This window comes from Geotrypetes seraphini, chromosome 15 (assembly GCF_902459505.1).
Source record: "Geotrypetes seraphini chromosome 15, aGeoSer1.1, whole genome shotgun sequence".
Classification (NCBI taxonomy): Eukaryota; Metazoa; Chordata; class Amphibia; order Gymnophiona; family Dermophiidae; genus Geotrypetes; species Geotrypetes seraphini.
The window spans coordinates 51047807-51062996 of NC_047098.1; the positions used below are offsets into that span (position 1 = coordinate 51047807).

At 43.0% G+C, this 15190-nt stretch overlaps 1 protein-coding gene across 4 annotated transcripts in view; it reads right to left on the reverse strand.

Annotated features, from left to right (window-relative positions):
- Positions 1–15190, reverse strand: part of HEATR6 (HEAT repeat containing 6) — a 124859-nt gene that overhangs the window by 71105 nt on the left and 38564 nt on the right. For all 4 annotated transcript variants that reach the window (XM_033922468.1, XM_033922466.1, XM_033922464.1 and 1 more), the window contains 2 exons: positions 14658–14759; positions 7458–7595 (listed from right to left, as the gene is read on the reverse strand). In XM_033922468.1, coding sequence (XP_033778359.1) covers positions 7458–7595; positions 14658–14759 — 240 coding nt within the window. The remainder of the gene's footprint in view (positions 1–7457; positions 7596–14657; positions 14760–15190) is intronic.

Below are 15190 nucleotides of genomic sequence, written 5' to 3' on the forward strand. Positions count from 1 at the left end.
GCACACACCTCCTCCCAAAGCAGCCCCTTTTCCCTCTCCCTGTCTCTCCATGGCCCCTTCTGTCTTCCCCCCACAGCAAAGCTGTCTGTCCCCAGCACACTTCCCCTCTCCCTCCCCGCCCAAAGCAGCCCCCTTTCCCTCTCCTTGTCTCTCCATGGCCCCTTCTGTCTTCCCCCACAGCAAAGCTGTCTGTCCCAAGCACACTTCCCCCCCCCCACAAAGCAGCCCCCTTTCCCTCTCCCTATCTCTCCATGGCCCCTTCTGTCTTCCCCCCACAGCAAAGCTGTGTGTCCCCAGCACACTTCCCCCCCCCAAAGCAGCCCCTTTTCCCTCTCCCTAACTGTCTCTCCATGGCCCCTTCTGTCTTCCCCCCCCCAAGCAAAGCTGTCTTCCCCCAGCACACACCTCCCCCAAAGCAGCCTCCTTTCCCTCTCCCTAACTGTCTCTCCATGGCCCTCTTCTGTCTTCCCTTCCAGAGCAAAGCTGTCTGTCCCCAGCACACCTCCCCCCAAAGCAGCCCCCTTTCCCTCTCCCTATCTCTCCATGGCCCCTTCTGTCTTCCCCCCACAGCAAAGCTGTCTGTCCCAAGCACACTTTCTCCCCCCCCAAAGCAGCCCCCTTTCCCTCTCCCTATCTCTCCATGGCCCCTTCTGTCTTCCCCCTACAGCAAAGCTGTCTGTCCCAAGCACACTTTCTCCCCCCCAAAGCAGCCCCCTTTCCCTCTCCCTATCTCTCCATGGCCCCTTCTGTCTTCCCCCTACAGCAAAGCTGTCTGTCCCAAGCACACTTTCTCCCCCCCAAAGCAGCCCCCTTTCCCTCTGCCTATCTCTCCATGGCCCCTTCTGTCTTCCCCCCACAGCAAAGCTGTGTGTCCCCAGCAGACTTCCCCCCCCCAAAAGCAGCCCCCTTTCCCTCTCCCTGTCTCTCCATGGCCCCTTCTGTCTTCCCCCTCCCCCCCCCGAGCACAGCTGTCTGTCCCAAACACACCCCTCTCCCCCAAAGCAGCCCCCTTTCCCTTTCCCCCTGCCCCCCCTGTATTGGCCCCATTCTTACCCTCCCTCCATCACGACGTCTTCTGGCCTGCTCCTCTTCAAAGCAGCCTGCAATCGTGGTGGCCGGCTTTAGCAAACCTCGCAGGCCGCTCTCCAACTCGGTAGCATGTTCCCTCTGATGCAATCCCGTGCATCAGAGGGAACTGCTACTGAGTTTGGAGAGTGGCCTGCGCGGTTCGCTAAAACCAGCCACGATCACAGGCTGCTTTGGAAGAGGAGGAGCAGTGGCGGCGGCGGTTGGTGAGTTGAAGCTCCATTGTGTTCGCAGACGCAGGCAGGGAGAGAGCTTGCCTGCGCTTCGGGCTGGTGAGTGTGGGCGGGAGGAGGGTGAGTGGCCAGAGTGATCCCTGCAGCCGGATCCTAAAATGGAACACGGCCAAGGAGCACATACCACAGCGGCAGGGATCACGCTTTTTTAAAAGCGCATGCGCCACTTAACCTTTTATTATATAGGATATGTTACTCCCTAAGAAGAAACAAAACACAGAGTTCTTCTAAAGACATCGTTGACAAGATTGAGAGAATCCTGGAAGGAGCAGAGACGGAAGACACAGCAGTGATAGTCCACGTCGGGACGAACGATGTTACCAGGAGGGACTACAGCAAGAATGCACTGACTGAACAATTCAAGATCTTAGGAAGGAAACTGAAGATGAGGACCCAGAGGATAGCCTTCTCAGAGATCCTGCCAGTACCGAGGGCAGAAACGAAGAGGCAGACAGAGCTACAATCAATTAACGCATGGATGAGAAAATGGTGTGAAGAAGAGGGATTTCTCTTCGTGAGGAACTGGACAACGTTCTGGGGAAAGAACAAGCTTTTCAAGAATGATGGTCTACACCTGAGCAAGGCGGGAACTAGACAACTAGCAAATAACGTCAAAAGAGCGATAGAGCAAGCTTTAAACTAAGTAGTAGGGGAAAGCCGACAGTCGACCTGGTATCGACGGTTCGGGAAACAGTACCCAGTGAGGGTACTGAGGGGAAAGATTTTGGGGAAGACACAAGTGGCAAGCAACAGAATATGAACAAACAGAATATGAACAAACAAGGGAGTCAGATGAAGCGAGAGGGGGAAAGGATGAACATACTGGAAGGGGAAGTCAAAACAGGACTGGATGATGAGAAAGAACAAGAGGAGGACACTAGGAACAAGCCACAAGGGGAAGGCAATAGGAATCTACCACAAAGAGAGGACAAAAGAGACAATACTCAGGAGTTGGCAGGCCAGGAAGGGGACAGAATGAACCAGGAAATGCAAGGGAAAAGAGAAAGGAAGGGAAAATGCCAGGACTTGAACTGCATGTATACTAATGCAAGGAGCCTAAAGAACAAAATGGGGGAACTAGAAGTCATGGCCAAAAATGAGAGACTAGACATCATAGGGATCACGGAAACATGGTGGAATGAGGAAAACAAATGGGACATAGTACTGCCAGGATACAAACTCTACCGAAAAGACAGGACTTACCAGAAGGGGGGAGGAATAGCACTATACATAAGGGATACCATTCACTCAACCACTGTGGACACAGCAGAGACAAATGCCCAACTGGAGTCATTGTGGATCAAAGTACCGGGAAGCAACGGATCTGAGATAAAGATGGGATTGTTCTACCGTCCACCTGGGCAAACTGAAGCTGAAGATACAGAAATGGTAGCCGAGCTGAGAAGGGAATGCAAGAACCCAAACACCATAGTTATGGGAGATTTCAACTACCCTGGGATAGACTGGTGTCTTGGAAATTCAAAATGTGCAAAGGAAATGGAGTTCCTGGAAGCAATCCAGGACTGCTTCATGGAACAACTAGTCGAGGCACCAACGAGAGGATCAGCGACTCTGGATCTGATCCTCAATGGGCTGAAAGGCCCCGCGAAGGATGTAGAGATCATAGGACCACTAGGAACCAGTGACCACAACATGATTCAGTTCAAAGTGCAAGTAGGACTACCTATGGGAAAGAGAACCAAGGCAACAACATTTAACTTCAAGAAAGGGAACTATGATGCCATGAGACAGATGGTGAGAAAGAAGCTCAGAAACAGCTCCAAGGAAACTCGGACTGTGGAGCAAGCCTGGTCCCTATTCAAGGACACAGTAAACAAGGCGCAAAACCTATATATACCAAGATTTAGGAAAGGTTCCAAGAAGAATCAGACAAAGGACCCTGCATGGATAACCAGTGAAGCAAAGAAAGTGATAGGAGACAAGAAAAAATCATTTCAGAAGTGGAAAAAGGACAAAACTGAAGGAAACTGGAGAGAGCACAGGAAACAACAAAAAGAATGTCACCGAGTAGTCAAGAAAGCCAAGAAAGAGTATGAGGAGAGACTAGCCAAGGAAGCAAGAAATTTCAAACCATTTTTCCGATATGTGAAAGGGAAACAGCCAGCGAGGGAGGAGGTGGGGCCCCTGGATGAGGGTGACCGGAAGGGAGTGGTGAAAGAGGAAAAAGAGGTGGCTGGTAGGCTAAACAAGTTCTTCTCGTCGGTCTTTACAATAGAGGACACATCCAGTGTGCCAGAACCGGAAAAAATCTTCAGTGGAGATCAAGAGGGGAAATTATCATGCATGGAGGTAAGCCTCGAAGACGTTCTTAGGCAGGTAGATAGATTGAGAACGGACAAAGCTCCGGGCCCAGACGGGATCCACCCGAGAATACTGAAAGAGCTCAGAGATGAAACAGCACAGTTACTGCAGCATATTTGCAACCTGTCCTTGAGAACAGGGGTAATCCCGGAGGACTGGAAGATAGCGAATGTTACACCGATCTTCAAAAAAGGATCGAGAGGCGACCCGGGAAACTACAGACCGGTGAGCTTAACCTCCGTTCCGGGGAAGATGGTCGAATCAATTATCAGGGAAGGTATTAATGAGCATATAGAAAAAAATAATCTGATGAGATCGAGCCAGCATGGTTTCTGTAAAGGCCGATCATGCCAGACAAATCTACTGCATTTCTTTGAGGGGATAAGTAAGCAATTGGACCAAGGTGACCCAGTAGACATTATATATCTAGATTTCCAAAAAGCCTTTGACAAGGTGCCCCATGAACGCTTACTGAAGAAACTGTGGAGTCACGGGGTGGAAGGGGACGTGTACAGATGGATCAAAAATTGGCTGGCGGGCAGGAAACAAAGGGTAGGAATAAAGGGGCACTACTCTGACTGGATAGGGGTCACAAGTGGTGTTCCGCAAGGGTCAGTGCTGGGACCATTGCTGTTCAATATATTTATTAATGATCTAGAAACGGGGACAAAGTGCGAAGTTATCAAGTTCGCGGATGACACAAAACTCTCCAGCAGGGCCAGAACTGTTGAAGAATGCAAAGAATTGCAAAACGACCTGAACAAACTGAGTGAGTGGGCAAAAAAATGGCAGATGAGCTTCAATGTGGAGAAATGTAAGGTCTTGCACATAGGGAAGGGGAACTCCAGGTACAGCTATACGATGGGAGGGAGGGTACTCGGGGAAGGCAGCCAAGAAAAAGATCTGGGGGTATTGGTAGATAACACAATGAAGCCGGCGGCACAATGTGCAGCGGCCTCAAAAAAAGCGAACAGAATGTTGGGCATTATCAAAAAAGGTATCACTACCAGAACAAAAGAAGTTATCCTGCCACTGTATCGAGCAATGGTGCGCCCACATCTGGAATACTGCGTCCAATACTGGTCACCATACCTCAAGAAGGACATGGCAATACTCGAAAGGGTCCAGAGGAGGGCAACGAGGATGATAAAGGGTATGGAGAACCTTTCATATGCCGAACGGTTAGACAGGCTGGGGCTCTTTACCCTGGAAAAGCGGAGACTGAGAGGGGACATGATAGAAACTTATAAAATCATGAAAGGCATAGAGAAGGTGGAGAGGGACAGATTCTTTAGACTAGCAGGGACAACTAAAACAAGAGGTCATTCAGAAAAACTGAGAGGAGACAGATTCACAACGAATACAAGGCGGTTCTTCTTCACTCAGAGGGTGGTGGACACCTGGAACGCGCTTCCCGGAGAGGTAATAAGACAGAGTACAATTCTGGGGTTCAAAAAGGGACTGGATGACTTCCTGGAAGCAAAGGGGATAACAGGGTACAGATAGAGGTTTACCGTACATTGAGCGAATAGGGTATGGATATTTTAGGTTAGGTAGGGAACACTTTCAGGTCGTGGACCTGGGGGGCCGCCGCGGGAGCGGACTGCCGGGCACGATGGACCCCTGGTCTGACCCGGCAGAGGCAACACTTATGTACTTATGTACTTATGACAAGGGTGGCACCTGCTAACACATAAATGTGACTAAATTTCTATTTAACTCATTTAAGAGGAGCAGAAGTATTATATTCAGAAAGGGCTCCCAAAAAATGCCTGGAGGTGTGCATAGTCAATCACCATCTAAGTTCATAGGAAATCCATTACAACAGCATTTAATTTTTAAAAAGGAGCCTATGGTAACATGAAGAGAATGGTTTAAAAAAAACCCCAAAAACAAAAAACTTAGAGGAGCAGTTACAAAGGTCAAAAATTTATATCAGGCATGGGTATTATTTAAAAATACCATCCTGGAAGCCCAGACTAGATATATTCCATGTATTAAAAAAGGAAGATTGAAAATCAAACATTAGCCGGCATGGTTAACAAGTGAAGTGAAAAAAGCTATTAGAGCCAAAAGAGAATCCTTCTCTGATCTGTTTGTGATCCCCCTTCTTTATCATTCCAAACAGAATGCTAGGAATGATAAAGAAGGGGTTCATGAACAAATCAGAGGAGGTTATCATGCCGCTGTACCGGGCCATGGTGCGCCCTCACCTGGAGTACTGAGTCTGGAATACTGGTTGCCGTACATGAAGAAGGACACGGTACTACTCAAAAGGGTCCAGAGAAGAGCAACTAAGATGGTTAAGGGGCTGGAGAAGTTGCTGTACAGCGAAAGATTAGAGAAACTGGGCCTCTTCTCCCTCAAACAGAGGAGATTGAGAGGGGACAGTAGACTTAGTAGATAAGGACAGGTTGTTCACCCTCTCCAAGTAGGGAGAACGAGAGGGCACTCTCTAAAATTGAAAGGGGATAGATTCCGTATGAACATAAGGAAGTTCTTCTTCACCCAGAGAGTGGTAGAAAACTGGAACGCTCTTCCGGAGTCTGTCATAGCGGAAAACACCCTCCAGGGATTCAAGACAAAGTTAGACAAGTTCCTGCTGAACCAGAACGTACAAAGGTAGGGCTAGTCTCAGTTAGGGTGTTGGTCTTTAACCAGAGGGCCGCCACATGAATGGACTGCTGGGCACGATGGACCGCTGGTATGACCCAGCAGCGGCAATTCTTATGTTCTTATATTCCTTCAGAACGTGAAAAAAGGATCAGACTGAAAATAATTGCAAACATCACAAGGAATGGCAAGTTAAATGCAAGACAGAAAATAGAGAGTAGATTTAAATGATGAATATTTTCAATGGAAAAGGATAAATAGTGGGATTCCCCAGGGGTCTATGCTGGGACTACTACTTTAACATATTTATCGATGATCTAGAGATAACTAGTGAGAATTAAATTTGCTGATGACACAAAGTTGTTAAATTGCAAGAGGATTGCAAAAAATTGCAAGAGAACTTTGCAAGACTAATCTTTTTTTACCCTTACTGTCTGGGGCTGAAGAAATCCCTCCATGGGCAGCGGGGAAAGCCCAGATTTCCCCGCTGTCAGCTGCCGGCTCGCAAGGTACTTGCGGCAGGGAACCCTGGCCGCTGGCACCCGCTACCAACGAGGCTCCCCACTGCTCCGGCCTGCACAGGCTGGCCACGAGTGCCTCGCGTCTGGAGCAAAATAAGAACTTTTTCCCTTGTAGAGTGCTCATTGCTCCATACACCGGTGGTCCCCAACCCTGTCCTGGAGGACCACCAGGCCAATCGGGTTTTCAGGATAGCCCTAATGAATATGCATGGAGCAGATTAGCATGCCTGTCACTTCCTTTATGTGCAAATCTCTCATATGCATACTTATTAGGGCTAGCCTCAAAACCCGATTGGCCTAGTGGTCCTCCAGGACAGGGTTGGGGCCACTGCCATACATGACCTAGCTAAAAAAAAGTGCCGGTTAGTTGAAAAATACAGCAATTTATAGTAAATTTAAAGGGAAAGCAACCTATAGAACTGGCACATGAGGCTGAAGCCAGATCTTTAAATCTTATACTAAGCTGGTTGTAGGCAGTTTGTAAAATGCTCTTTGGTGCTTTAATGTGATCTGTTGAATTTGGCCAAACACAACTCAAATGTATGTAAGCCGCTTAGTCATCTTTTTGATAAGCGGAATATCAAATTTTAATAAAACTTGGAAAGAAGTACTGAAGTACTTGACAAGTGTCGCATTATATGTTTATAAATTCAAGAAAAGAGCACAAAACTCCTAATTTTACCCCCACTTGTTTTGCTGTACTTGATTCCAACTGTTCCTGCTTAGTGGGCGATCGTCCATCATACTGAGGAAGAGGAGCTGGGTATAAAACTGTAGGCATGTCTAAGCTGAATCCAGGAAGTCCATGAAACATGTACTTCTATAAAGAAAGACAGAATAAAACACTATTTCGTACAATTCCTCATGGGCAGTACAGGCATAATGCTGTCCCAGATTTTTTCCTAATTATATGTATTGCTAAGTACTAAATATATCTGGCTCTCTTTTTTAGTTTAAGAGAATTTTGTTATTAATATGTATTAAAAAGAAAACATCTATACTCTCAGAGTAGCTATTAGTTGTATATATCCCACACAGTATACCTTAAAATGTTATACAAGCATTTAGAAAGCATGGTATAAAAGTATTGTAACAGAACTAAGCCTACCTAGCTAAATTAAATGGCCATTAGTAAACTGAACACAAGAGGAGACCTCTTAGAACAGAGACTATGATAAACTGTCCACGACATATGGGGGTATAAATGGTCATGGCATCCCAGGGTAATTTTCTGGCTACATTTTCCCCATGATGTAACCATGGTATATGATAATTCATCGTCAGTCATAAAATTGGTTGATTGGGAAATCTTTCCTATTCCCCTTGGCACTAACTTAACCATTTCCATATAATCAACCATTCCATCTCCAATCTTATGACAATATCAGACAACTTCAAAACATTCAGAAAAGAAATCAAAACCCTACTTTTCAAAAAATTCATTCAAATATCTTAACCCCTCCTCTCTTACCTCCAGAAGATTCACCTACCTTCAGATAATCTTCCCCCAAATTACCCACCTTAACACCTTCCAATTAAACAAATACCATAAATAGATTGTAACCTACCCTCTCTAACTGCATTCCATATGTATTTTTCATACAGTTCTTCACTGTCAGTTTAATCTCCATCCTATAAGTTCACATAGAATTTTTCTTTTTTCAACCATCTTTATTTTCTCTTCTTTATTAATTTCCAGGTACTTTAGTTAGATTGTGAGCCTTCGGGACAGTAAGGGAATTTTTTTAAGTACCTTCTTACTTCTCATTTATAATCTTAATGTATATTTTCTTCAAACCGCTTAGAACCTAACGGATGTAGCGGTATATAAGAAATAAATTACATTACATTACATCTTTGCAGTGGTTCCCAAACTTTCAAGAATTGTATTCTGTAAGGTTTTATAACTGCCACCAAGTATATGGTACTCCTTCCAACATTATAGTAGATTTTGTGTCGAGATGTGTATTTTTTAAAAAATTACACTTATACATCACAACTTTGCCCATTCTCCGCTACTAGGAACACATACTCATGGTCCATGTATAAGTGTATATGTAAGGGTCTGTGTAAAAGATGTATAAGAAGAGAGTTGATCTGAATATGTATACCCTACAGCAGCGTTTTTCAACCGGTGTGCTGTGATGGACAGCCAAGTCACAGGCATGAAGTAGTTACTGTAGAATTCTCGTTAGAGTGTAGAAGCCTCTCACCATCTACTTACACAGGGTCCTCCACTCATCAGAGGGAAGGCTTCTGGGTCCACGGGTGTAAAAAGGTTGAAGAACACTGGTGTAGATGGTCTTTTTCCGAAGGTTAGATATTTGTGGTTCCATTGTGAGAGTGTCATCGGAATGCGCCGTAGTCAAACTGGCTCTGCTTATGTAGTTGTCCAGCCAGGACTGCTGTCTGCCTGCTTGGAACTTGAAAGTCCTGTCCAGAAAGGATTTGTATTTGCAGCCTGTGATTTTTGGGCAAGTGAATATATTTCGGTTTCTGGTTGGTCTTAAGGGATTGTGAAATATGAAGTGTGGTAGTAGGTAGGAAGGCGCTAGACCCCCAGACCTGCTTCAAACAAATGCAGGCAGATTTGAACAAAATGTGCGCCTCTATTGGCAGCCAGTGCAACTTTTTGTAGTAAGGGCTGATAGGGTCGTTTTTCCTTAATCCGAAGATCGGACAAACTGCTGTGTTTTGCACTATTTTTAATTTTTGTACTGGTTTTTGGGGGGATACCTAGGTAAACAATGTTGCAGTAGCCTAGCATTGATAGATCAGAGACTGCACCGGTAGCCTAAAGGACGTGGTGTCGAAGTATTTTTTGATGGCCCTTAAGTTTCCAGAATGTACAAAAGCCTTTTTCATCACTAACTTTGTGTGGTCTAACATGGTTAGGTCCAGTGTGATACCCAATATTTTTATGGTTTTGGAGATTTGGTAGTCGTGGCTATTTAATTTTAATGATATGCTGGTAATTTTGTCCTTGGGGCTTACCAAGAAGATTTGTTTTTTCTGTGTTTAGCTTCAGTTTGAAGTTGGTTGTCCATTTTTCGATTTCAGGCATTATGTGAGAGAGATTGGTTGCTGTTTTGTTTGTTATGTCATTTAAGGGGATCAGGATGGATATGTGATCTGCATATATATAGTGGTTAACGCTTAACTTTTTTACTAGATGGCCTAAGGATGAGATGTAGATATTGAATAGTGTGGGTGATAGTGGGGAGCCTTGAGGAACCCCTGAGGGGTTTTTCCATGGTTTAGAGTACTTCTCTTTGCTGACTACTCGGTATGATCTGTTGATTAGGAATTCCTGGAACCATTTCTTTACCTTTCCCGAGAGACACATTGCATCTAGGCATAGTAGCATAGTTTCGTGGTCTACTAGATCGAACGCACTGCTAAGGTCAAGTTGCAAAATCAGGGCACTTTTACCTTTGCTGAAAAGATTGTATAGGTGGTTTAGGATGGAAGTTATAACTGTTTCTGTGCTGTATCCTTTTCTGAATCCTGATGTTCACTAAGGATGTTGAATTTGTCTAGGTAGTACACTAGTTCCAGGTTGACCAATCCTTCCTGAAGCTTAGTGAATAGGGGGATGCTTGCTATGGGTCTGTAATTGGATGTCAGGGCTATTGAGTTTTTCTGATCTTTGGGGATAGGTGTGATCAGTATGTGACCCATGTCCTCGTTTAGTGTGCCATTTGTAAGAGTAGTTGTGAGCCAAGAGAATAGTTCCTTTTTAAAGTCTGGTGGAGCAACTTCCATGATTTTAGATGGACATTCGTCCAGTAGGCAGTTTGACTTTGTGTATTTGTTGAATAGGGTTAGGAATTGATGCCAGTTTGGAATCTCGAAGTGGTCCCAGAGCATGTCTGCTCTGGGTTCTTGATCGTGGGGTCCGAAGTAGAAGTCTGTGTTGGTTTTGGGTGTGGGTATTGTAAAGCTTATGTGTGCTAAATCCTATTGTGCAAAACCTGCATTCTATTGTACAAAACCTACATGTAAAAAAGTTAAACTAATATCCTATTGTCTTACTACATCCTATTGTCTTACTACATCATTAATGAGGGATGTAGTAAGACAATAGGATATTAGTTTAACTTTTTTACATGTAGGTTTTGTACAATAGAATGCAGGTTTTGCACAATAGGATTTAGCACACATAAGTTTTACACTTTTTTAAGTTATAGATGAGAGTTCCAGGCTTTTCCTAAGCAACATTTGTCTTCCCCGCCTTTCTGTCCTTTTACACTGTAAGATTGACAACTCTATTATGCTGCTTTAACCAATAGCGTCTTTGATGACATCATTTTGGTGTCTATTTCTAATCAGTGGAAATGTTCAATATCCGGTTTCCCCCTGTAACAGCCATTTCATACTGAGACGTGGAGACGTCCGTTTCAAATAGGTATGTTCTCTATATATTTAAAGAAACATTTTTTTGCCTGGCACATTAGAAAGATAGAGTTTGAGGTTTACTTTTACTATTTTCTTTTGTGTTTTAGAGTCTGATCGGTCGGGATACACCCTGAGGCAGCATGAGAATATGAAATGCTGGCCACCGTTGGTGTACCGATCAACAGGAAAAGTGGATTTTATTCCTCTATCTTTTTTGTTCATTGGCATTATACAGCACAGCATAAGACATGAACATAAATTGAAGGTTTTTTGCCAGTGAGGTGACCGCTCGACTACCTCTTTAAGCCATTTTGGTGAGGTGGGAGGGCCCTTTCTGAGGCTTTTTCCTTCATGTTGGAGTAATCTGGTCTATGCTGTGTTTGTTCAATTTACTTTAGTGGACTTTACCATACTCCACTTTGAAACACTTTGAAAGTGTTTATCCTATTACACATTAAGTTTTTATAATATCTGGGTTTCTCTGGACATATGCTAGGTACGCCACTGCTCTTCGCATTAGCTAAGGAACCTCTTGCTCAATTGGTGCGACAGGCTTCAAATATTACAGGTATAAGTTGTGGTGGGTTGAAGACAAAAATATTATTGTTTGCAGATGATATCCTTTTTACAATAAGAGATCCTCCCACCTCGCTGAAAGCTGTAGTCAAAGCTCTGACAGCTTATGGACAGGTGTCAGGATTTCGGATTAATATGTTTAAATCAGAAATCTTGGATCTTACCCTGTCAGACTTAGACCGTAGATGGTTCCCTAGTAATTATTTTAAATGGGCTCAACAATCACTACGATACTTGGGGATTAATTTAACTAAGCTATTGGATTTGCTGTACATTGCTAATTATCCTCCCTTTTTGAAAGCAATCTGGCAGGATATGGAGAGGTGGAAACATCTTGAAATCTCCTGGTTAGGCAGGGTACAAACAAGATGGTGGTGCTTCTGAGGCTGTTGTATCTTTTTTTCAGCCTTACCGATCCCTCTACCTAGTAAATTTTTTTTCCACCTGGAGCGGAAGATATTTGTTTATATTTGGCAACATAAGACTCCAAGGGTATCTCGTGTGATGATGTACCAACCTAGGAAATTAGGGGGAATGGCAGTACCACATTTTTTATATCATCAAGCATCCCAATTATGGTATTTAATTAATTGGAAATGGGATAAGGGAAAAATCATAGGTGCGTATGGAGCAGGAAATATTGGGCATGCCCCAGCTGTGGGCGATACCCTGGCTTCAATACCCACAACTATATGCTATAGCAAAGGTATCGTATTACAGGATTAGACATATTCTCGATCTGTGGACCCAGGTCTGTAGGCCATGTTTTGGGGATAAGATTTATTTCATGGGGTCAGCTATTACATATATGCCTAATTTTGCTCCAGGTGAGGTTGATGTGGCCTTCCACCTATGGGGAAGGAAAAGTCTTAAAACATTGGACCAATTATAAGAGGGTGGGAAAATTGTCCCTTCTGAAGTACTGATGGAAGAATACGGCCTCTCACTGAGAGATCTATTTTACTATAGACAAATTGAAAGCTTTAATAGAAAAATGGCCCTTAAAGAAGTCATCGCTGAACAGTCAGATTTAGGGAGGGCTATGATAAGAGTGGGAGGGGCAGTATCACTAGATTATATAATGCACAATTGGAGAATCTTCATTCCCCTTTGAATTATAGACACTGTCGGGAAAAGATCACTGGCAAATGTTATACTGATAAAGAATGGTCTAAAATAATGCACTCTCTCCTATATGGTACTATAGCTTGCAATATGATAGAAAATGGCTATAAGATGTTTTTTTTGTTGGAATTACACTCCAGCGCGATTGCGAGCTATGTATGGAAAAGGGTCGGATAAATGTTGGAGAGGATGGGTAGAAGTGGGTACTTTTGAACACATATGGTGGCATTGTATAAAAGCACAGATTTATTGGGATAAAGTGATTTCCTTTATTGAGACAGTGCTAGGCATTTCAATACCCAAGACTATGGAGTGCTGCTTATTGAATGTGGGACCAGCTGCTCTGTCTATTCAGCAGCAGAGATGGATACATTTGATAATGACAGCAGGTCGACTTGTTCTGGCATCTGCTTGGAAACAACCAGATCTTCCAGCATTCTGAGTACTGTTGACCAAAATTCAATATATACAACAAATGTCAAAACTGACTGCGCAGCGGAGAAATCAGATACATCGCTATAGCAGCATTTGGGGTGCATATGAAATTTGGATTAGCTCCCAAAGGAGTACTTCCATTGATTTTTTAATTATAGCTTTTTATACTTTTATACCTTATGAATCTCCTGCACACATCCTCTCACCGGGTGGGAAGGGGTATGGGGAGAGGAAGGGAGGATTGGATTATAGAAGACACAAATGAGATGATTTGATATTTTTAGCATGTATGAATCAATGTATTGTTTTAATAATGTATTTAAATTATTAATAAAGCAATTTAAAAAAAATGAATTATTTTCTCCCTGCACATGCATAAATCAAAATGAACTAATCACTGATAATTACCAAAAAATAAAGAATTTTATTTGTTTACCTAGATATAAGCCTCACCAAAACCATTAATCCTACACAGGTGTGCTTAAAGAGAGACAAAAAGATAAAGAAGGAACTCAGCAAAAACAAGTTTCGCCTGTTTACCAAAAACATAAGAACATTGCCTCTAGCAAATACTTCATGTATTAGAGCAGTGGTCTCAAACTCAAACCCTTTGCAGGGCCACATTTTGGATTTGTAGGCACTTGGAGGGCCTCAGAAAAAATAATAAAGAAATTAATTTGGAATGCTGTAAAACTCTTTATAATTTATAAATCTTTCCTTTTGGCTAAATCTTAATAATAATATTGTAATTTATAGCTAAAGAGACATATGATCAAGAAACTGTTTTATTTTGCTTTTGTGATTATGATAAACATATCGAGGGCCTCAAAATACCACATGTGGTCCCTGGGTCACAAGTTTGAGACCACTGTATTAGAAGTGCCTGCCCACTGACACCTTGTTTAATGGCCGCGGTATTCTGTCATGAATGGCTGCCTGGTTTGAGAGTGTATGATCGAGAAATTTCTTACTTTTACAACCCTGCACAGCTGGTCTATTTATATTTCATATTTACATTAGAAGAAAGGGTAGGGACCCATTTACAACGTATGTATTCTTCTCAATTAATATTTCCAAATTAATAAAGTGTCTGTTTATTTGTAAATGGGTCTCTACCAGAGCCTTTAATCCAGTAACATAATTAAATGAAATAACTACTTCTAAAGTTTATGGGGATGGAAGATATTACTTGCGTGGATGGATTCGATTTCCAGCAGGGACAGGTGGTGACTGATTCGATTTCTGTCCCCGTGTAACTTTCTAGTTTTGATGTTTGGCGTTCCTTATATTTAAAAAAATGTAAAAGCAATATACGCTCTTCGAACATAAAAAAAATAGGTTACTTCACCTTTAAAACAGCAAGAAGTGATCCAATATGATCCATTTGCATTAGCTTCATTTTTCCACCATTTAAAAGTGACTGGATCCCTTTCAATGCATTCTGCAATAACTAAAAAGCAAAACCACATCATTAATGCAAGAATGTTTTTTGTTTTTTTAATACCACTGGTATATTTTTAAACTACATTAATTTAACCTACAAAATAGCTCCTGGAAAGATAAATACATCCTTTTATTTAAGGTACATAAGAATAGCCTAACTGGGTTATACCAATGGTTCATCTAGCCCAGTTTTCCGTCTACACAGTGGCCAATCCAGACCACAAGTACCTGGCAAAAACCCAAATAGTAGCATCATTCCACGCTACCGATCCAGGGCAAACAGTGGCTTCCCCTATGTCTGTCTCAATAGCAGCTATGGACTTTTCCTCAAGGAACTTGTGCAATCCTTTTTTTAAACCAACGACATTAACCGCTCTTTAACACATCCTCTGGCAATGTGTACCAGAGCTCAACTATTCTGAGTGAAAAAATATTTAC